This window comes from Chiloscyllium punctatum, chromosome 46 (assembly GCF_047496795.1).
Source record: "Chiloscyllium punctatum isolate Juve2018m chromosome 46, sChiPun1.3, whole genome shotgun sequence".
Taxonomy (NCBI): domain Eukaryota; kingdom Metazoa; phylum Chordata; class Chondrichthyes; order Orectolobiformes; family Hemiscylliidae; genus Chiloscyllium; species Chiloscyllium punctatum.
The window spans coordinates 58,210,885-58,234,709 of NC_092784.1; the positions used below are offsets into that span (position 1 = coordinate 58,210,885).

General features: G+C 50.9%; 1 protein-coding gene across 1 annotated transcript; it reads right to left on the reverse strand.

The window, feature by feature from the left end:
* Positions 1–3,609: 3,609 nt before the first annotated feature.
* Positions 3,610–23,224, reverse strand: pin1 (peptidylprolyl cis/trans isomerase, NIMA-interacting 1). Its single transcript, XM_072564347.1, has 4 exons — positions 23,109–23,224; positions 9,890–10,090; positions 7,120–7,230; positions 3,610–4,731 (listed from the first exon to the last, which is right to left on the reverse strand). The coding sequence occupies exons 1-4, from the start codon at positions 23,164–23,166 to the stop codon at positions 4,622–4,624; spliced, it is 480 nt and encodes a 159-aa protein (XP_072420448.1). The 5' UTR covers positions 23,167–23,224; the 3' UTR covers positions 3,610–4,621.
* Between the last annotated feature and the right edge of the window lie 601 nt (positions 23,225–23,825).

Consider the following 23,825-nt stretch of genomic DNA (forward strand, 5'->3'; position numbering starts at 1 on the left):
AGTCCCTAGCTCAGGGAGCAGCAGTGATAACCACTGAGCCACCCTGCTGCCCTACCACTGATGGTACAATCATGCGCTAACAGACTCTCTTAGGTGCATCAGGAAAATATCTCTAACCTGCCAGTTTAACAGGACCACTCATATCTCAGCATGTTTACTGACAGGAGATTAAATCACTTGACCTAACTCACCTTTCTGTCGAAATCAACAGGCATAAGAACAAATGTAGGCCATTCAGCCTGTCAAGTTTACTCCACTATTCAATGAGATCATGGTTGATCTGATAGCCTTCTACTCCATTTTCCTGCCTTTTCCCCATAACTCCTGTTCCTGTTCTTGATTAAAATTCGCCCTCTCACACTTGAACATATTTAATAACCCAGCCTTGGTGGTCCTCTGCACTAGAGAATTCCATAAGACACAGGAACTGGAATTAGGCCATTCAGCCCATCGAGTCTACTCCACCATACAATCATGGCTGATTGGTTTCTCAACCCCATTCTCTCACTTTCACCCCGTAACCCTTGATACTCAAGAATCTAACTATCTCAGTCTTAAATATACTCAATGACCTGGCCCCCGCAGCCTTCTGTGGCAATGAATTCCATAGATTCACCACTCTCTGGCTAAGGTTTCCCCTTATGTCTGTTCTAAAAGGTCTCCTCTTTATTCTAAGGCTCAGCCCTCAGATCCTCATCTCTCCTACTAATGAAATCATCTTCTCAACATCTACTCTACCCAGGCCATTCAGTATTCTATGTGTTTCAATTAGACCCCCACCCCCCCAATCCTTCTAGACTCCAGAGTCCAGACCTAGAGTCCTCAAACTTTCCTCATATGTTAAGCCTTTCATTCCTGGGACCATTCTTGTGAACCTCCTCTGAACATGCTCCAGGGCCAGTACATCCTTCCTGAGATATGGGGCCCAAAACTGTGCACAATACTCCAAGTGTGGTCTGACCAGAGCCTTATTGAGCCTCAGAAGTACACCCCTGCTTTCATATTCAAGTCCTCTCAAAATAATGCCATCATTGCATTTGCCTTCCTAACTACTGACTCAACCTGCAAGTTTACCTTGAGAGAATCCTGGACTAGAACTCCTAAGTCTCTTTGCACTTCAGGCTTATCAATTTTCTTCCCATTGAGAAAATAGTCTATGCCTTTATCCTTCCGACCAAAATGCATGAACACACACTTTCCCACATTGTATTCCATCTGCCACTTCTCTGCCCAATCTCCCAAACTGTCCAAACCCTTCTGCAGCCTCTCCACCTCCTCAATGCGACCTGTCCCTCTACCGGTCTTTGTATAGTCTGCAAACATAGCCAGAATGCCCTCAGTTCTGGGTGCAACACAACGGGTGCAGGGTGGGATTTCTGTATGCTCTGAGCTTTTGTGCCAGAGGAGTTTAGGAAGTAGCAGCAGTTGCAGAAATATTTGGGAGGGCAGTAAGAGATGGCAAGAGGAGTGTTTGGTTGGGAGGAGAATGGAGATTGCAGGTGCAAGATGTTGGGGGGGGGGGGGGAAGACTGAAAAAAGGGAGAGTTCAGGGTAAAGGAGGCAGGAAAAAAGTATGTGGTGGAAGGAGGATGCCGCAAGAGGGGTATTGGAGGGCAAAATGAATTTGCAGGAGGGGTTGGAGGACAGAGGAATCTCTCAGGAGGGATATGGGGAAAATAAAGACCTTGCAAGCAGGGTGTGCAGGGGAGGGGAGAGCCTGCAAAAGGAGAGAAAGTTTTAAACTTGTTAATGAAGTAAAACTTAAGGAATATTTCTTTATCTCGAGAGGTGTGGGTGTCATTGGCCGGGTATGCATTTATTACCCATTCGTAGTTGCCCTTGAGAAGGCAGTAGTGAGTTGCCATCTTGAATCACTGCAGTCCACGGCGAATCGCTGTTAGGGAACAAGTTCCAGGATTTTGACTCAGCGTCACTGACGAAACAGTGATATATTTCTAAGTCAGGACAGTTAACGGCTTGGAGGGGAACATGCAGTGGTGTTCAGAGAAGAAAACAGTCATGGGTTTGGAAGGTGCTGTCTAAAGATCTTTGGTGAGTTCCTGCAGTGTATCTTGTAGACAGTACACATAGCTGCGACTGAGCATCAGTAGTGGAAGGATTGAAAGTTTGAGGATGTGGTGCCATTCAAGCAGGTTGCTTTATCCGAGATGGTGTCAAGCTTCCCGAGTGTTGTTGGGGAGTCAGGCTTTGGGGACTCAGGTGGTGAGTTACTCACTGAAATATGGTATCAGGTAGTGCTTTAAGACTCAAATCTCCCAATGTGTATACTATAAATGAGTTGAGATGAAGGCTGGCACAGCGGCTAATCCACAAGATGGACCACTGTCATATACGCATTGGGATTGTATACCTCTTTTAGAATAATGCCAACAGTTTGGGTTCAACACCTATTCTGCTGAATTTTGGCTTATGACCGGCCTCTTGCCCTGTCTGAAAATGGATAGCAATGGAAAACCAACACTGGCCAAAGTTGCCAAGGAAAAAGCAGCTCAGGGTGAAGCATTAACAGAAAGTGAGTCAAGAACCTAACTTCAGCTGCAGCACAATGAATGAAATGGAGTCTACGTGGGCAAGGTATTGATGGGTTGATCAAAGCCCTTGGAACTGCTAGAACAGCCCTCCCCTTCAAAGAGAGTTTCTACATTATTTTGATGTAAATGCCCTACTACCCACTCCAATAAATGGGAATATTTAAATGGAAATTAGGAGGAGGAAACAGCGTAGTAAAAGTACTGAAGCACATTCTCTTGCTGGCTAGGCCCAATTGTGATACAAAATGGTCACTACATTTACTCTTTTAGAACAAAATGACAAAAGTGACCAAGCTCACCAAATCATTATTGCAACTCTAACTTTACCAGCTTTGTACATTTTTCAGTTTTTTTTTCCCCCAGCACCATTGTTCTTTTATAAGCATTAGGATTTTCATCTTAACCTTTCATGAGCTATAGATGTCAGTGAAAAGACCAGCATCTGTGGCCCATCTCGATCTGTCACTGTCCTGAGTGGTTGTCACATTATTTCAAATGGTTAAGACTGAACCACATTGCAATGGGTCTGGAGTTAGGCCTAGGCCAATCCCGGTAAGACTGGAGATTTTCTTCCCCAAAGGCATTCAGTGAACCAGATGGGTTTTACAATAATCATGATAGCTTGATGGTCAGTGCGAAGACTAGCTTTGAGTGGTGGATTTTATTAACTGAATGTTTCAGAATGCCACCAACAGCTGTGGTGGGATGTGAACCAGAGATCCCCCCTCCTCTTCTCCCCCGTACCATTAGCCTGGGTGTCTGGGCTACCAGTCCAGCAAAATTACTCCTACACCATTTCCCCAACTATATTGGTGACCCCAATATGGAGGATATCACAGCTCATTGCGATATTGCCCTTGTATGAAATGCAAGCTTAGGCAAATTGCGTCAGGGACCAGTGAGCAGAAGTCAAAAAAAATGGAGAGGCTTCAGGTGCTCCTCCTCCAGGAATACTGAAATCCGACTCTAATGCACTTGCCATTGGCCATTCACAACTACCTCAGACAGATCAAGGCATAAACAGCTGCTTCAAACAACAAATTGAAAACTCAAGCTGTGTTGTGGAGAATCTCTTTAATATTTTTGAATTAAAGCCAGACAAATAATAACCTTACATTTCCCATAACCTCACTTTCTTTTTTGCAGTTGAGCGCACCTTCAATGCGCTTTGAACTGTCGAAAAGAAATAAAGACAAGTATACCAGCTGGAAGGAACCATAAGCAACAGAAATGAATAAAGTTATTCAGTTCATATTTTCTCACCAGTAGTTCAGATCTTGACAATTACTTCTCAGGGTTGTGTTTCCAGCAGTACCTTGTGGAAGGAATGGTCAGTGGAAAAATGCACTTACAAAGAGAACTGCTGTCAAACAGGTGACTTGAAATGGCTACAAGACCAGCAGAACTGTTGGGAATCAAAGAGCCGACCAAAACTTAGGGTGATCTAAAACATTCCCTACATGCTGAGGGCTTGTGCATTTTTCTGGAGGTGATGGAGGGCACTGCTGCTAACTACCAACCAAACTGTTTAATGAATGCTACTGCCACCATAAGATTTTAAACAGTTATACAATCAAACAGCTTGTGTATTAGTGCAATCTGATCACGTCAAGCAATGCTGCATGAAGATCTGAAATGATAATCTATCCCAAAATTTCTCTGCATTGGGAAAATAAACAAATTTTGTGGAAAATATGCCTGCGTTACTCCAATAAGATTCAAACAAACAGTCTCTTTTAACACAATGCATGGCAGAAGCGCTACAACAGTGTAAAAGCAATTACAGCTCAGTCTGGCACTAACTGCATGTCATCCTATACACCGAACCAACAGTTGAGTTGTTGTGAAGAGACAGTGATATTTTAAACGTTCTGTTTCTATAACTATTAAGACCAGTTCTTTCCCTCTGTCTTAAGTGCCTGCAAGAGCGTTGGACAATGGCTAAAGACAAAGTTATTAAATACTGGGGAGAACAAGATATTTATTAGAATGTGACAGGAGTGGTTTTCACCAGGGTCTTCAATAGTGGCTGTTATTCACTTTGCAAAGACAAAACAAAAGGAGGCACTTTAAGCAGTACGGAGGATGATATGAATACCAGAATCTGTAAATACTGGGTTACTCATCTCTCCAATTTTCAGTGAGTATGTGGCTTCTTCAAAAGGTCTCTGCATTTGGCCTGTAATGCAAGCAAAGACAATAAAATAAATGCAGTACAGACAATGTATGCCCTTTTCCAGCTGTGAGCCTTTCATATTAAAAAATACAGACACAGCAAGGTCTAAGACACTGCTTCCCAAACTTACTCATTCTGTGGCCCCATTTGAAGGCTTGAAAATTGTCACAACCCCTCACTGAGAAGTTCTGGAGAGTAAGACAGCTGTTGTAAATTGGTCAGAGCTCACAGTGACAATTACTGCCTCAACAGCTTGTAACCTCCACTTGAGAAGCCCTGTTCCAAAGGTCTGCAAAAGCATCCTTACCTGTATGAAAGCAGTGTGCATTTCTCTCAAACATAACAATATAAACTGGGAGAAAGTGAGGATTGCAGATGCTGGGGATCAGAATCGAGAGTGGGGTGCTGGAAAAGCACAGCAGGTCAGGCAGTACCCGAGGAGCAGCCAAATCGACATTTCAGGCATGATTCCTGATGAAGGGCTTATGCCCAAAATGTCAATTCCCCTGATTGTCGGATGCTGCCTGACCTGCTGTGCTTTTCCAGCGCCACACTCGATAATGATGTAAACAGTCAAGTTTGCTTAAGGTGGCAAACATAAAGAAGTGCAGATATCTTGGCAGGTTATAGGGCTGGGAGAGATGGCAGAGGTAGGAGTTAATGAGGCTAGTAGAGGTTTAGAAACAATGAGAATTTAAAAACTGAGGTGCTGCTTAATTGACAGCCAATGTAGGTTAGCTGAGGACAGAATTATGACAATAAGACTGCCCATTTCCACCTCTATAGGAAGTACAGGTTCTGTTATAATTGAAGGAGAAAGTGAGGACTGCAGATGCTGGAGATCAGAGCTGAAAATGTGTTGCTGGAAAAGGACAGCAGGTCAGGCAGCATCCAAGGAGCATCCTGAGGAAGGGGTCATGCCCGAAACGTCGATTCTCCTGTTCCTTGGATGCTGCCTGACCTGCTGCGCTTTTCCAGCAACACATTTTCAGCTCTTTTATAATTGAAGTTTACCTCATGGTCAAATGTGACACAAAGGCTGCGTGAGCACTCTGGCTCAAATTTCATTGGCTGGAAGAGAGAGAGTCAGCAACCAGGAAACATGAGTTTGTAGGGGAGAACAAAGATATTGACTTTACTCTTCCCAATACTGGATGGGATGCAATTGCTGCTTATCCACTATTGGACAGCAGGTAGGGTGCCTGACCAGTTAATAATGTGGAGTAGCTGAAAGGTAATGGTGTGCAACAATACTATAGTGAAGCTGTAGACTTTCCAACTGCTCCTAACCAATTGGGGGGGGGGGGGGGGGGAGGAAAGAGGGCGAGGCAGAGAACCAGAAGCTATTTGAACCAGGCAGCACAAGATAGAAAAGTTGCGCTGTGGGAGAGAAGTATGCATTGTGTATGGGTGGGAGGGACAGTGGGGGGGGGGAAATGTTGGGCAAAGGAACAGCATGAAATAAGTTTAACTGCTCCAACTACCAAAAGCATAATTGGCTGGGCCAACATAAACCCAAAATACTAACATACACTTGTTTAACACTTCTAGGGTCCTCACTGAAAATATCCCTATGCTTTTGCCTGCATCACAGCTACACGTGCATTATGAAAGAAAATAGATATATAGGATGTGCACACTCTGGGAAGGCTTTTTCCAAGCAGAGGGTGGTCCTTGAATGGAATGAGCTGCCAGAGGGAGTGATGGAGGCTGGTACAATTATAACATTTAAAAGGCATCTGGATGGGGTATGTGACTAGGAAGGAGTTATAGGGATTTGAGCTAAATGCTGGGACTTGATTAATTTAGGATATCTGGTCGGCATGGAAGAGTTGGAACCAAGGGTGTATTTCCATGCTGTACATCTCTATGACTCAAAGGACCAAGTTTGTTCTTGATACTGGAACAGTGCACGGGAAGTTGCCAAGAGGGGAGAACAGCAAAAAAAAAACAGTAATTCAATCGGTCTAGATTAAATAGCCCACAGATTCTTCAAAAGTGCCATCTTAATAAAGCTCCAAGAGGCTGGCTGCAATAACTTTCTTTTACTTTAAAACTCTATTAATTAAAGGAAAAGGTAGCAGCCAGTTTGTTCGAAATTCAGTGACACAAAGTAATCATTGTGTTGGTGCTGGAAAAAGAGGGGTTTTGACTATTCAAGACAGGAGGTCGAGGGCTGCTAACCACATGTCATCACATTTGAGAAAACACCCTCCTTGAATTTGATGCTCCTGAATTGGAATCTAGCATTATAAAGATTATCATCGTTGTCATGCTGGCACAATACAGAACACTTAACCCACTAGAGGCTGCTTAACAATACAATTGAAAAGAAATCTTTTTAAAAAAAACAGCCCGGCTTTATTAGTGATGGAATGGATCATATCTTACCTTTGCCAAAATAACCCAGATCACCCCCTTCCTTTGCTGAGCTGCAATCACTGTATTTCGATGCTAAGTGTTCAAATGTTGCATCTCCAGATTTGATCATTTGGATATATTCTGAAGAGAGAGAGGTTAACAATTGGTTACAAACTGGGTCAACATTTTCTGGATGCATACAGAACATGTGACTTGAAGCAGTTAAGATCACGTAGGCAACTTATAAAAACAAATCACTTAAATGTCTGACAGTTTAAGTGTCAGCTAAATGTCATCCTTGCTGTAATTGAGATGAGAGGGGAATTAATTAACTTTTAACCTGAATATGATTCTTATTCCAAAGTATCATCTCCATGTCCTAAAATAGGTTGAAAGGTTGGAATATTAATATTTATGGAAAGCACCGAAGGTAACTGGATTGGAACCAGCAGCTTGTAAAGAAAGAAATGTAGGCACATAATTACTGCATGTTGTATCCCCATATCCACTATCAGCCTTCAGGAATTCTTTCTTAAACTCAAGGTCCAATGGTGCAGAACATCAACATGTAATCTGATAGTTACTCTGTACACAATACTAACTCAAATAAGGAGATACAGGGCGACCATCGTATCCACGGAATCAGTTTCCGCAGTCCGAACATATTATAGGGAACATTCTAGAACTGGGGGCTGCTGGGGAGGTAAAATTTCCCATTGAAATGAATGGGTTTGCTCCAATCCACGGTTTCAGGCTTCCGTGGTAGGTCTTGGAATGTATCCCCTGCGGGTACAGGTGGACTACTGTACGTGGAAACTCCAGTGGAGATACAAGCCCATTAATGTTAGGTCAGAGGGAGATTGATCTGGGTGGGTTGCTCTTTGCAGGGTCGGTGTGGACTTGTTGGGCCAAATGGCCTGTTTCCACACTGTAGGGAATCTTAAACAAAATCTCTCAAGTTTCACATTGACAGATGGCACGCCCATATTAATGCATACCTTGTCATGAACTCAACATCTATCACAAGCAGTATTTCATTCGTGAGTGCCCAGTTTGCACACTACAGTTCTTCCACACAGCATTGCTGAAATCAACAACTTGGGCATGTGAGAAGTTAACACCATTTCACACTATGCTAGTTCACTCGCACTCAAATGTTCCATCATACACCATCTATTCAACCTCCACCAACTCATTCAGAAAAGGTGATTATATATTTTGAATTAAACCTAAGTGTTCTGTACAGTAAGAACAGAATTCCTGGAAACAGAGATCAGGCAGCAACTGGCAAGAGATTACAAATAAAAATATTCGCTAAAGATAGACCTAGATTCTGATGAAAGAATAAAATGTCAGAGCCCACCATTTCTCCAAATATTCTGATATTAACTTATGCATTTCTAACTTGCTTCTACATGCATGATCCACAAAAATATTTTCTTTCGCACCAATTTACATTGGGTTCATACTATGCCAAAGTTACCAGTCACTGTGCATGGCAGGAATAAATACCTCTGCATGTCAGATCTTTAAAGTAACATTGGTACAAACTAGACATTCTATTAGGTGTGTAATGTTTAACCAATTCCAGAACAAAGTCTCCTCTGTGATAGCAAAACAGAAGAAAAACAAACAGTTCTCAATCACCAAGACAATACAAATCACGCCATCTCAAAATCCCAATGCTTCTCCTAGAATCATGTGCATCAAGTTCCTTACCTCACTAGAACTGACATACAGGATGGTCTTGCAAATACCAAGTTTCACTGAGGACAGGGGTTGAGGTCCATTAGAAGATCAATCATCCCTAAGAACTTGCACATATCTTCCTTGTGCCTAGTTGCAGAGTAACACTGATACATTAAGGGTAGCTCTCTCAACCATCTTGGGCCAGTGGGCTTGAGAATAACCCAAAAGTGAAGGTTATGTATTATATTTAAAATAAGGAATTCACAAGCAATTACAGTCACTATTACAATTTGTTTGCAACTTGGTGCACTAGTAAATATACTATCTTTAAGTAAATAAAAATAAAAATTCAAAATGAGTTTAAATCTTTGATTTACGTTATACTTTCATGGGACAGTGACATGAATGGTAAGGCCAGCATTTGTTGCTAATCCTTCATTGTCCTCGGAGCTATTTCAGGCATTAGTTCTGTACATTGCTGTGGGCGCAGTCGCATGTAAACCAGACCAGTTATGGACAACAGATTTCCTTCGCTAAAAAAGCACATAAATGAATCGAAAAGGTTTTTACAACAATCCAATGATTATGTCATGATCACCATTATAGAGTGTTGTTTTTAATCTCAGTTTTATTGAGTTTAGTTTCCTTCAACTCTCACTCTGTGATCTGAATCCCTGTCGTGAAAGCAATCAGCCTTCATCTCTGAAATACTAGCCCATTGACAGCTCCACAAAAATTGTCTTTGTTATAAAATCTCAAAAGCCGTTCTGAACTAAAACAAGCATGGTCGTGATTGGAACAAGGGTCAGGTGGATCTCTACAATATCCTTGATTGGGGTTGTTGACCTCAGACAATCTGGGGGCCCTGGATGACAGATATAAAAAGGGAGATTCAGAAGGTCTCCCAAATCTAGGGAGTGGCTTGGAACTGGCTGGTCAGAGCCTAAGTACTGTGCACGTGTAAATAAAAGGGGACTTGGTCACAGGGATGCCGGTCTCTATGCAGCTATTTCAAACACATTTATGTTCTCCTCCTCTATACCAGTAAGACGTTTTAAAAGTACAAAGAGTCTTTTGTGCTTTTGGAAAGGTACACGTGTCATCAATTTACCATTTAATGTCTCTAGTGCCTCCTCTTTGCTGCGTGTGATCTCCTCCTGTCTCCATGAAGAAGGTCTGCGTGACTGGTTGTGCTTCACTAACAGGTGGGAACAGCGAACTCTGTCAGGCTCACCAGAACTGTAACTCCCCCCAGCTTTTGGACGCTCCCATTGACTCCGATTAGTTGTATGATTGAAGAAGTAAATGCGACCTGCAAAAGAAACATTAAATGCCATTCGCGACATCAACGCAAGCAAATCAATCAAGAACACACCTTGCAGAACCTGACTTAGATAGTTTCTCCTTCATTACTCCATTCCTGAAGAAATGGGGAGAAGGATTCTGAAGTCTCAGATGCAGTTCCATGGGTTGCTGCCACATCATTCACTTCCAAAATTCACATTACAACAACTTGAATACTTACAATACAACAATGGCTACATTTTGAAAGAAATGCAAAAGCACGGCATTAGAAAAATAAGATTACAACTGGATTTTAAAAAGTTTATCAAAAGCAATGCAACTAGATGGATGAACATTGGCCAAGACACAGTCCTGTTGCTAGAATTGACTGTCACAAGATGGCAGATGGAACATCAGTCAACCATTTCAGCAATGACATTTCCAACAGTGCACTCAGTTTCAGCGTCAGCCTAGAAACTGCAGTTATATCCTTATTCCAGAGCTTGAATTCCCAAACTTGGCTTTGACGAGATAGTGTTACCACTGTGCCCTGGCTAAAATCAAAGAACGGACAACCTCAAAAGCATGTTGAAAGACAGCATTCAGCAGGGCTGGATGCCATAGCTTACCTTACGTTATTCCATCATTTGCCATATGCATTCTGCTATAACATGCGTTTCATTAATGCAAATTCACTGATACGATTGAACTGGGAACACTTTTCTATAGCGCAAACTTTTAAAGCATGTATGTATTGGTTATAACATGATTCCGGCCCCATTAGTTCAAGTAGTGCTACAATTATGTAATTTTCGTTTAACAGTGTTGCACAAGAATGGAACAACTACGTTGTAGGAGAACCGACTGTACATGCAACTACAGTATGGGTAATTGCACAGACAGCATTTGTGGCATCAAATCTTTGCAGCCATTTCTTCAAGTTATTAAATATGAAAGCATAAAATTACAGAAACGACACACTATTACACAAAAACATTAGGAATTAATAATGCAGTGCTGCATCACTCAATGTTGCAGCATTCATAAGATATTAAATATAAATGATACCTGCATAAATCTACAGTTGTTGCTGGTCAATAACTTATTTGGTGCCTAATTAAGCTTTTTTTTCCCTTTGCTGGTCTTGGAGATCATTCACAGAGAGGTCTGCTTCTATCCGGTGTAAAGGCTGCAGTCGCTGTACAGATCAACTGTAAACTTAATCCTGACAGCCATCACAGAACAATATTCAAATCTGACAGAGCTTCCTTGACAAGGGTAAGGAATTCCAGTTTCAATTGTTAAGGAATTTGGTACTATAGCTCTCTTATTCATAGGATCTTATTCTTCATTCTTAACAATTTGAACGATTAGACAATTTCATTTTTAGGACAAAACTTATTGTAGATCATTGGAAATTCTATATGGACTTTTAGTAAGGCAAGGGACAAAGGATCTCTTTTAGAAGATAATACTATTTTAACATCTCCTTTGCCTTCCTATATTCACTAGACTGCAAGTGATCCTAATTAAATCAAGACTCGAGTGTTCAGCTGGGATGTGTTGCTGAAGTTGTTTACATGCAGAGGTTTCTGATACTTCATCGCAGGAAGCAATCTAGAGTGAGTGTTGCAATTAACAGTGAAGGCTGGACAGAACGAGTATATGTCCAGTTTGGAGCCCTGTGTTCTGGAGCCCTGTGTTCACACTGCCATTTACAACTTACAGGGTGAATCTAAGAGACCCCATCATGGACTCAGACTTCTGAAATATTACTGTTTTAGAACTTATGCTATATGAAACTATATACATGTTACTTTGCTCTGTTGATTTATTCCAGCTATAGTCCATGTGGCGCAGAGCCAAACAGTGTGCTGTTAGGGAGGAAGTGCCAGGATTTCAGTTTTTAATAATTTTAGCAATAAATTTGCAATAAACAGACATCAATACAACTTGTCATCATGTGGTACCTTCAACTTTCATGAACTATATTTTTAATTTTCACTGCATAGTCCAGACATTGTCATGTCTATTTTTGCACTTTTTAAAAAGTGCTTTTCTCATGAATGAAAAAAACAGGAGCAGGAATCTTTGGCCCCTGCTCTGCCAGTGTGATCATGGTGATCTTCTCCATTCACAGCTTTTTCCTGATGTATCATCGTACCCCTTTATACATTTAGTGATCTAGCAATCTGAGTCTTGAACTCTCCCAACGACTGAGCCTTTGGGGCAGGGAATTCCAAGGATCCCACATTCCCTAAGAGTCAGTCTGGACTGCACTACCTGGTCCTTCCCTGCAGCAACTTAATTCCATGGAAGCGTGAGAGACAAATCACCTTCCTTAGAGTGGTATCTTTGCAATTCCTTTGGTACTGATTCACGGGATGAGCATCACAAGCTGGACTCATATTTGTCTGCCCATCCCTAATTGCCCTTAAGATGGTGGTAGTGGCTTATCACTGCAGTCCCTGTATACAGGTGCAACCACAATACCGTTAGGGAGGAAGTGCCAGGATTTCAGTTTAGATTTACGTGTTCTCTCCTCCCTGTTAAATGAAAGCTAGATTGCACAAAATTTCCACTTGTTAAACACGCAGACAACAAATTGGCACTACTGGGCACTTTTTGGATAAAAGTCACATAGTAAGAAATGAGCAAACACAAAGGACCTAAAGTTCACATAACAAATCAAATCAATATTCCAACAAACACTATGAAATTATTCCACCATACCTATTACCATGCAATCTAAGAGCCCATGACAGTCTTAGAGAACAGATTATCAATGTACCTTGATGTTTTCACCCAAGGTCATGGGAAAGTGGTATATAAATTTTAAAACCAATTATAAAGTCCTCAGCCAGGCTTATGACAAAAAATCTATCAACAGATTATAGCAATAATACCAGGCATGTACTTCACAGCATCTTTCACAATGACAAAATTAAAATTTTTGATATATTTGACATAGTAAAGCTACTGGAGCTCATTTCTAGCTTCCAGGTTGCAATTTCAGCTGCTTTAATAGACAATTCCCTGTGCTATGAATCTGGCCATATAATCCAATATGGTTTTCCTGGGGACCATTTTAATATTTGTGGAGAATGACTATTTTCATGCAGAGCCTAGACTCAAAGCTAATAAAACTCTGCTACTGAAATGCATGCCCACTGAGTGAAGAAAGGGAAAGAGCACCTTACAATGTCTTCCATATATACACTTTTTAATTTTAAAGTTACACTCTGGGCAAAGCAAAATAAATCTCGATGGCAACATCTTTATACTGCCTGAGCCTGAACTTGAACAACTGGAGACTGATCTAAATTGTTGCCCAAGAAGAAAGGCATCAGTGAAGTTACGATCTGATTACAGTTGTCCATTAGTTGCAAAACACGACTATATTACATGAATTCAAATTAATATTCCAACCAGCTTTAAAAATGTCTGGGCGAATAGCTGAAAAGATTAGAGAACAGAAGTTGAAACCCACAAGACAAATGAGTGAACAGCCATGCACCATAATATTAAAGCAATGAATTCAAAATGCAAAAAGGCACGTCCATCCATCACTCATTTATAGTTAAATATGTTGAAATAATTAAAGCCAGGTTAAGACTGCAACAGGGTGAGATTTTCATAATACATTTCTGGAATACATTTGGGTCAGGCAGGACCCTGTGGAGAAACAGATAAGTTAATGTTTCAGGTCAGTAGCTTTGAAAGAAAGATCATTATTGAAAAGTTCAATTGTTCTTCCTTTGTGATCTCCAGCGTAAGAAGAATTATTTCAAAGACTAAGATATCATTCAGCAATATCATCATTAACACTCATTATTTTATTCTCAGATGAAGGTCACAGGGCAGTTTCACTAACTAAGAGTAAGATCTAGCACTTTAGTACTTCCAGTCATGAACTACGAGAAACATATTTAATGGGGCTACCTTACTTTGAATAATTCAAAAGACTGCAGGTACTTGGCAGCATCTATCTTCAGCAGGATCTTAAATGTACCAAATCTACCCCAGTGATTCAGCTAGAAAATTAACAACCATGCAGATGTGCCCATATTGCCAACCAGTCAGCAGTCTTCTCAGGCAGTATAATAGTTTTTTGCAAGGTATGTGAAGGTTTGTAGCTCAGGTTGAGGTTTAGGTTGAAGGTTTGCTATCCAGACGTTTCATTACCTGGCTAGGTAACATCATCAGTGGTGACCTCCAAGTGAAACGAAGCTGTTGTCTCCTGCTTTCCATTTATAGGTTTGTCCTGGATGGGGTGATGTCATTTCCTGTTTGTTTTCTGAGGGGTTGATAGATGGTATCTAGATCTATGTGTTTGTTTATAGCGTTGTGGTTGGAGTGCCAGGCCTCTAGGAATTCTCTGGCATGTCTTTACTTAGCCTGTCCCAGGATAGATGTGTTGTCCCAGTCGAAATGGTGGGTTTTTTTCATGCGTGTGTAGGGCTACGAGGGAGGGAGGGTCGTGTCTTTTTGTGGCTAGCTGGTGTTCATGTATCCTGGTGGCTAACTTTCTTCCTGTTTGTCCTACATAGTGTTTGTGGCAGTCCTTGCATGGAATTTTATAGATGACGTTGGTTTTGTCCATGGGTTGTACTGGGTCTTTTAAATTTGTTAGTTTTTGTTTGAGAGTGTTGGTGGGTTTGTGTGCTACTAGGATTCCGAGGGGTCTTAGTAGTCTGGCTGTCATTGCTGAAACTTCTTTGATGTATGGTAAGGTGGTTAGGGTTTCTGGCTGTGTTTGGTCTGCTTATCGTGGTTTGTTCTTGAGGAATCTGTGGACTGTATTTTTTGAATATCCACAAGAAAACAAACAGGAAACGACATTAACACAAACCCCAGGAACCCCATCCAGGACAAACATAAATAGAAAGCAGGAGACAACAGCTTCACTTCACTTGGAGGTCGCCACTGATGATGTTACCTAGCCAGGTAATGAAACGTCTGGATATCAAACCTACAGCTCAGCGAGTAAACCTACACTCAAGTATAATAGTTACCTGTCCTTTACATTGTATTTCTTGCACACTGTCCTGATGAGTGCAAGTCAAAAAGCTTTCACAGAATATGTCTCTTTTCAGCAATACCTAAGTTCTAGACCATCAAACCACACAGTTCTGGGTAAGGTTGCAAATGTGTGGAACGGGTGCATTTTCTGCTGTCTTCAAGGCTGAGTTAACTGAACAGGAAAGAAAAAAAGTGGACTTCCGCTTCCATGAAACCTACAAACAGAATAACAATTTTTGTTTTGGGAGGATGGGGGAAAAGGAAAGTAGCTTGGAAAAGAGATTTGGTCATATTCAACAACATAATGCTGGTGAGACTTCAACTAAGGCAGATAAAATCAAAGTAAAGCTGTAGAGAACCTGTTTCTCAATTTTCACGGTCAGAGAAAGCCAGAATTCAAAAAGAAGGGAGCAATTTCAATTTGTGTCTGGGTAGTTGGTAACAGAGTGGAAGAAGAGATAGTAGGGGGTTAGTCAGATTGGTTGAAAACACCTGTTTCAGCATTCCCCTGTCTGACAAACATCTCATCTCTCAAGATTTCGAATGGTACATTATACAAGACAACTTTTGAGTGGGTGGGTTGGAGGCATGAAATCACTTCGACTGCATCCTTGTTGTCATAGTAACTGCAAAGCTTAAAAATATAAATGGAAAACTACAGCCAGAGAAATGTGGAAAGGAAGAAAACAAGACATCATAAGGCAGATCTAACGCAGAAAATGCTAGATGGAACCTGAACTCAGTTAAAAATTGTGAGGAGTTTGATAAAGGATGACCATTTCCACAATTTGCAGAATCACTAACCAGGGATAACCAATTCAAGCAATCAGCAAAAGCATGATAAAAGTGGTAGCGCTTCCTAATGTTATGGTACGTTTAATTGTAGGAGAATTTACATAAAATATGGCTCGTGCCTAGTGTTTGGAAAATCTCGGCAGCAGGAGTGATGGCACATACAATTACAGGAACGGATGGGGGAGGGAAGGAGAGGAAAAGGAAGGGAAGGGAACAGTTGTGGGGAGCAAGAGGAGAGGAAGGGGATGGTGGTGGTGGGGAGGGCAAGGGGAGAGGGAGGGGCTGGTGGGGTAGGGGGGGTGCGAGACGGGGCGAGAGGAGAGGGAGGGGGACGGATGGGGGGGGGGGGGAAGAGAGGAGAGGGAGGGGGACGGATGGGGAGGGAAAGAGAGGAGAGGGAGGGGGATGGATGGAGGGGGGGCGGAGCGAGAGGAGAGGGAGGGGGACGGATGGAGGGGGGCGAGAGGAGAGGGAGGGGGACGGATGGAGGGGGGCGAGAGGAGAGGGAGGGGGAAGGATGGAGGGGGACGGATGGAGGGGGGCGAGAGGAGAGGGAGGGGGACGGATGGAGGGGGGCGAGAGGAGAGGGAGGGGGACGGATGGAGGGGGGCGAGAGGAGAGGGAGGGGGACGGATGGAGGGGGGCGAGAGGAGAGGGAGGGGGACGGATGGAGGGGGGCGAGAGGAGAGGGAGGGGGACGGATGGAGGGGGGCGAGAGGAGAGGGAGGGGGACGGATGGAGGGGGGCGAGAGGAGAGGGAGGGGGACGGATGGAGGGGGGCGAGAGGAGAGGGAGGGGGACGGATGGAGGGGGGCGAGAGGAGAGGGAGGGGGACGGATGGAGGGGTGCGAGAGGAGAGGGAGGGGGACGGATGGAGGGGGGGGCGAGAGGAGAGGGAGGGGGACGGATGGAGGGGGGCGAGAGGAGAGGGAAGGGGACGGTTGGGGGGGGGCGAGAGGAGAGGGAAGGGGCCGGTTGGGGGGGGGCGAGAGGAGAGGGAAGGGGATGGTTGGGGGGGGGCGAGAGGAGAGGGAAGGGGCCGGTTGGGGGGGGGGGGGGGGGGGGCGAGAGGAGAGGGAAGGGGCCGGTTGGGGGGGGGGCGATAGGAGAGGGAAGGGGCCGGTTGGGGGGGGGGGGGGGGGCGAGAGGAGAGGGAAGGGGCCGGTTGGGGGATCGAGAGGAGAGGGAAGGGGACGAGAGGAGAGGGAGGGGACTGTTGGGAGGGGCGAGAGGAGAAACAGGGGGAAGGATGGGGGGGGGTGCGAGAGGAGAAGGAGGGGGTCGGATGGAGGGGTGTGAGAGGAGAGGGAGGGGGACGGTTGGGGGGGGGTGAGAGGAGAGGGAGGGGACTGTTGGGAGGGGCGAGAGGAGACAGGGGGCGGATGGGGGGGTGCGAAAGGAGAAGGAGGGAGACGGATGGAGGGGTGTGAGAGGAGAGGAGAGGGAGGGGGACGGTTGGGGGGGACAAGAGGAGAGGGAGGGGGATGGTTGGGGGGTGGGGGGGGGAGACGAGAGGAGAGGGAGGGAGACGGTTGGGGGGGGGCGAGAGGAGAGGGATGGGGGACGGTTGGGCATGGGAGGAGAGGGGAGAGGAGAGGAGGGGAAGGGGACGGATGGAGGGGTGCGAGAGGAGAGGGAGATGGACAGATGGGGGAGGTGAGAGGAGAGGGAGGGGGATGGTTGGGAGGGGGATGGTTGGGAGGGCGAGAGGAGAGGGAGGGGGAACGAGAGGAGAGGGAGGGGGATGAGAGGAGACGGAGGGGGACGGATGGAGGGGTGCGAGAGGAGAGGGAGGGGGGGCATTTTGGGGGGGGTGGGGGGGACGAGAGGAGAGGGAGGGGGACGGTTGGGGGGAGACGAGAGGAGAATGAGGGGGACGGTTGGGGGGGGGACGAGAGGAGAGGGAGGGGGACGGTTGGGGGGGGGACGAGAGGAGAGGGAGGGGGGAACGGTTGGGCAGGGGAGGAGAGAGGAGAGGAGAGGAGAGGAGAGGAGAGGGAAGGGGACGGATGGAGGGGTGCGAGAGGAGAGGGAGAGGGACAGATGGGGGGGTGAGAGGAGAGGGAGGGGTACGGTTGGGGGGGGTGGCGAGAGGAAAGGGAGGGGGACGGTTGGGCAGGGGAGGAGAGAGGAGAGGAGAGGAGAGGAGAGGAGAGGGAGAGGGACAGTTGGGCGGGGCAGGAGAGGAGAGGGAGTGGGACGGATGGAGAGGTGCGAGAGGAGAGGGAGGGGGACCAATGGAGGGGTGCGAGAGGAGAGGGAGTGGGACGGATGAGGGGGGGGCAAGAGGAGAGGGAGGGGGACGGATGAGGGGGGGGGCAAGAGGAGTGGGGGGCAAGAGGAGGGGGGGACGGTGAGGGGGGGCAAGAGGAGAGGGAGGGGAATGGTTGGGGGGGGGCGAAAGGAGGGGGGCGCGATAGGAGAGGAAGGGGGAAGGTTGGTGTAGGTGAGAGGAGAGGGAGGGGGACAGTTGGGGGGGAGCGAGAGGAGAGGGAGAGGGTCAGAGATGCAGGTAAGAGGAGAGGGAGGGAGACAAGAGGAGAGGGAGGGGGACGGATGTGGGGTCGAGAGGAGAGGGTGGGGGACAGTTGGTGCAGGAGAGAGGAGAGGGAGGGGGACGAGAGGAGAGGGAGGGGGACGGTTGGGGGGGAGCGAGAGGAGAGAGGGTCGGAGGTGCAGGTAAGAAGAGAGGGAGGAGCACAAGAGGAGAGGGACGGGAGGGGGAGGGAGAGGGACGGGAGGGGGACAGTTGGGGGGGGCGACAGGAGGGGGTGGTGAGAGGAGAGGGAGGGGGATGGATGGGGGGGCGAGGGGAGGGGGGGGCGAGGGGAGAGGGAGGGGGACGGATGTGGGGGGGCGAAGGGAGAGGGTGGGGGACGGATGTGGGGGGGGCAGGGGGCGAGAGGATAGGGAGGACGGCTCAGGAGAGGGGAAGATGGTTCAGGGAGGGGAGAGGAATGGCAGGGTGAACAGTTGGGGAGAGAAAGGGGCAGGTAATGGTAGACAGTTGGGGGAAGAAAGGAGGAAGGGTAGGGGAAAGGAGGTAAGGGGGAACAGCTGGGGGACAGGAAAGGTAGGGATGAGCAGTTGGGGGCAAGTGAGAGAGAGGGGGAAAAGGGAAAAGAACGGGAAGTAGGGGTTGGGAGTCAGCAGACATGGGAGGGAGAGAGAGGGGGTGAGGGGAGAGGGGTGAGAATGAGAGGGTGTGGGAGGAGGGGCGAGAGTGGGGGTGGGGTGGGAGAGAGAGTGGGGGGCGGTGGGGCGAGAGTGGGGGGCGGTGGGGCGAGAGTGGGGGGCGGTGGGGCGAGAGTGGGGGGCGGTGGGGCGAGAGTGGGGGGCGGTGGGGCGAGAGTGGGGGGGGGGTGGCGAGAGTGGGGGGGGGCGAGAGTGGGGGGGGGGCGAGAGTGGGGGGGGGCGAGAGTGGGGGGGGCGAGAGTGGGGGGGGGCGAGAGTGGGGGGGGGGCGAGAGTGGGGGGGGGGCGAGAGTGGGGGGGGGCGAGAGTGGGGGGGGGGGGCGAGAGTGGGGGGGGGGGCGAGAGTGGGGGGGGGGGCGAGAGTGGGGGGGGGGCGAGAGTGGGGGGGGGCGAGAGTGGGGGGGGGCGAGAGTGGGGGGGGGCGAGAGTGGGGGGGGGCGAGAGTGGGGGGGGGCGAGAGTGGGGGGGGGCGAGAGTGGGGGGGGGCGAGAGTGGGGGGGGGCGAGAGTGGGGGGGGGCGAGAGTGGGGGGGGGCGAGAGTGGGGGGGGGCGAGAGTGGGGGGGGGCGAGAGTGGGGGGGGGCGAGAGTGGGGGGGGGCGAGAGTGGGGGGGGGCGAGAGTGGGGGGGGGCGAGAGTGGGGGGGGGCGAGAGTGGGGGGGGGCGAGAGTGGGGGGGGGCGAGAGTGGGGGGGGGCGAGAGTGGGGGGGGGCGAGAGTGGGGGGGGGCGAGAGTGGGGGGGGGCGAGAGTGGGGGGGGGCGAGAGTGGGGGGGGGCGAGAGTGGGGGGGGGCGAGAGTGGGGGGGGGCGAGAGTGGGGGGGGGCGAGAGTGGGGGGGGGCGAGAGTGGGGGGGGGCGAGAGTGGGGGGGGGCGAGAGTGGGGGGGGGCGAGAGTGGGGGGGGGCGAGAGTGGGGGGGGGCGAGAGTGGGGGGGGGCGAGAGTGGGGGGGGGCGAGAGTGGGGGGGGGCGAGAGTGGGGGGGGGGCGAGAGTGGGGGGGGGGCGAGAGTGGGGGGGGGCGAGAGTGGGGGGGGGGCGAGAGTGGGGGGGGGGCGAGAGTGGGGGGGGGCGAGAGTGGGGGGGGGCGAGAGTGGGGGGGGGCGAGAGTGGGGGGGGGCGAGAGTGGGGGGGGGCGAGAGTGGGGGGGGGCGAGAGTGGGGGGGGGGCGAGAGTGGGGGGGGGGCGAGAGTGGGGGGGGGGCGAGAGTGGGGGGGGGGCGAGAGTGGGGGGGGGGCGAGAGTGGGGGGGGGCGAGAGTGGGGGGGGGCGAGAGTGGGGGGGGGGCGAGAGTGGGGGGGGGGCGAGAGTGGGGGGGGGGCGAGAGTGGGGGGGGGCGAGAGTGGGGGGGGGCGAGAGTGGGGGGGGGCGAGAGTGGGGGGGGGCGAGAGTGGGGGGGGGGCGAGAGTGGGGGGGGGCGAGAGTGGGGGGGGGCGAGAGTGGGGGGGGGGCGAGAGTGGGGGGGGGCGAGAGTGGGGGGGGGCGAGAGTGGGGGGGGGCGAGAGTGGGGGGGGGGCGAGAGTGGGGGGGGGGCGAGAGTGGGGGGGGGGCGAGAGTGGGGGGGGGCGAGAGTGGGGGGGGGGCGAGAGTGGGGGGGGGCGAGAGTGGGGGGGGGCGAGAGTGGGGGGGGGCGAGAGTGGGGGGGGGCGAGAGTGGGGGGGGGCGAGAGTGGGGGGGGGCGAGAGTGGGGGGGGGCGAGAGTGGGGGGGGGCGAGAGTGGGGGGGGGCGAGAGTGGGGGGGGGCGAGAGTGGGGGGGGGCGAGAGTGGGGGGGGGCGAGAGTGGGGGGGGGCGAGAGTGGGGGGGGGGCGAGAGTGGGGGGGGGCGAGAGTGGGGGGGGGCGAGAGTGGGGGGGGGCGAGAGTGGGGGGGGGGCGAGAGTGGGGGGGGGCGAGAGTGGGGGGGGGCGAGAGTGGGGGGGGGCGAGAGTGGGGGGGGGCGAGAGTGGGGGGGGGCGAGAGTGGGGGGGGGGCGAGAGTGGGGGGGGTGAGAGTGGGGGGGGGCGAGAGTGGGGGGGGCGAGAGTGGGGGGGGTGAGAGTGGGGGGGGTGAGAGTGGGGGGGGGTGAGAGTGGGGGGGGTGAGAGTGGGGGGGGTGAGAGTGGGGGGGGTGAGAGTGGGGGGGGTGAGAGTGGGGGGGGTGAGAGTGGGGGGGGTGAGAGTGGGGGGGGTGAGAGTGGGGGGGGTGAGAGTGGGGGGGGTGAGAGTGGGGGGGGTGAGAGTGGGGGGGGTGAGAGTGGGGGGGGTGAGAGTGGGGGGGGTGAGAGTGGGGGGGGTGAGAGTGGGGGGGGTGAGGGTGGGGGGGGTGAGGGTGGGGGTGGGGTGAGGGTGGGGTGAGAGTGGGGGGGGTGGGGTGAGAGTGGGGGGGGGTGGGGTGAGAGTGGGGGGGGGTGTGGTGAGAGTGGGGTGAGAGTGGGGGGGTGAGGGGGGTGGGGGTGGGGCTGGGCGAGAGTGGGGGGGTTGGGGCAAGGGTGGGAGGGGTGAGAGTGGGCAGGGTGTGGGGTGGGCGAGGGTCAAGAGTGGGAGGGTCGTGGGGGAGGGGCAAGAATGGGAGGGTCGTGTGGGAGGGGTGGGGGGAGTGGGCAGGGTGTTTGGCTGGAGGGGCAAAAGTGGGAGGTGTGTGGGGGCGATGCGGACGGGGAGGGAGGGGCAGGTGGTGTGTTGGGGCGGGGCAACGCGTGTGAACCGGACAATGGGCTCAGGGGCGGGGCGATGCGGACGTGTGGGGGGTGCCAGGGGCGGGGGTGATGCGGACAATGGGCTCAGGGGCGGGGTGGTGCAGACAATGGGCTCAGGGGCGGGGGCGATGCGGACGTGTGGGGGGTGCCAGGGGCGGGGTGATGCGGACAATGGGCTCGGGGGCGGGGTGGTGCAGACAATGGGCTCGGGGGCGGGGCGATGCGGACGTGTAGTGGGTGCCGGGGGCGGGGCGATGCGGACAATGGGCCCGGGGGCGGGGCGATGCGGACAATGGGCTCGGGGGCGGGACGATGCGGACAATGGGGGGGTGCCAGGGGCGGGGCGATGCGGACGTGTGGGGGGTGCCAGGGGCAGGGCGATGCGGACAATGGGCTCGGGGGCGGGGCGATGCGGACAATGGGCTCGGGGGCGGGGCGATGCGGACAATGAGCCCGGGGGCGGGGCGATGCGGACAATGAGCCCGGGGGCGGGGCGATGCGGACAATGAGCCCGGGGGCGGGGCGATGCGGACAATGAGCCCGGGGGCGGGGCGATGCGGACAATGGGCTCGGGGGCGGGGCGATGCGGACAATGGGCTCGGGGGGCGGGGCGATGCGGACAATGGGCTCGGGGGCGGGGCGATGCGGACAATGAGCCCGGGGGCGGGGCGATGCGGACAATGGGCTCGGGGGGCGGGGCGATGCGGACAATGGGCTCGGGGGCGGGGCGATGCGGACAATGGGCTCGGGGGCGGGGCGATGCGGACAATGGGCTCGGGGGGCGGGGCGATGCGGACAATGGGCTCGGGGGGCGGGGCGATGCGGACAATGGGCTCGGGGGCGGGGCGATGCGGACAATGGGCTCGGGGGGCGGGGCGATGCGGACAATGGGCTCGGGGGGCGGGGCGATGCGGACAATGGGCTCGGGGGGCGGGGCGATGCGGACAATGGGCTCGGGGGGCGGGGCGATGCGGACAATGGGCTCGGGGGGCGGGGCGATGCGGACAGGAGTGTGTTATGGAGCCCGGGGGCGGATCAGATGGAGGAGGCCATTCTGCCCTTCGTCTTAGCCCCGCTCCCAGGGCGCCAAATGGAGAAATTCGATCTTGTGAACACATCCCTCTCCCCCAAAACCATTCCTCCACACTGCCACATACAAAAAACATATATAGATGTAGATATATGTTTAAAACCCGCGAACACCCTCCGGGATGCGGAGAGGCCCGGGCGGGAGGTTGGTCTCGAGCCAGGCCCCACTATCACTCAGTCACTAAAAATGGATCCCCTTCTTTAAACATGTGAGAGAGGCCAATGTTATTTCGGACGGCTGTCATGATTCGTATTTAATGCTGCCATTTCCACAGCTACCTGACTTGCGGCTCATCCGCTTCTCCCAGCCGGGCGGTAGCGGCTCCTCCTCGGCCATGGTCCCTGCTTCGACTGAGACGGGAGGCCCTCACCGGGACAACCGAACATGATTGTGGAGAGGATGTCCCGCCCTTCCATGGAAATCCCGGACGCCGTTGGGAGGCATGGACGTCAATCGGTTCAAGCCGAGCTGACCTCGATCTGCCATTGGCTCATATCGACGTCGGTCACCCTCGGGTTCCACCCCTTTCATTGTTTCCGAATCTCGATTGGTTCATTCCGCCGTCGACCGGGCGCTTCATGTCGCCGCGCGTTATCAGCCGCTGACATGAATGTCAATCAAGGTGAGACCCCGCCTCCTGCGTACCACGCAACCGAACTTGCTGCCCGCCTCTGGTTCCGCCCTCTCGGCCGTTCTGAGAACCCATTGCGCAATATACATGTCCGTCAGAATCCCAGTACGTCGATTGGTCCATGGCGGAGGGCAGGGGATGGAGGAGAGAACCGCCTAATCTGACACAAGTATTTGCAGAATTATATTTGCAAGATGCATTCTATTTTGCTCTAAAACCCACAATCTGCAGGCAGTGAATACATATAATATTTTGGAAATTCCACTTTGGAAATAAAACCAATCTGACTCAAGATTGTTATACAGATTCTGACCTCACAACTTTAATGCATTGTCTGAGCTGAGATGTCACCTTTTGTTAAAAA

What these genes read in the sequence shown, in the direction of transcription:
- pin1 (XM_072564347.1), bottom strand. Translation starts at nt 23,166, where the DNA reads ATGGCCGAGGAGGAGCCGCTACCGCCCGGCTGGGAGAAGCGGATGAGC. An exon ending in GCGGATGAGCCGCAAGTCAG is followed by an intron (nt 10,091 to 23,108) that starts GTAGCTGTGGAA and finishes TTTCTTTTGCAG; the next exon opens with GTCGCATTTACTTCTTCAAT. An exon ending in GGCACTAGAGACATTAAATG is followed by an intron (nt 7,231 to 9,889) that starts GTAAATTGATGA and finishes CTCTCTCTTCAG; the next exon opens with AATATATCCAAATGATCAAA.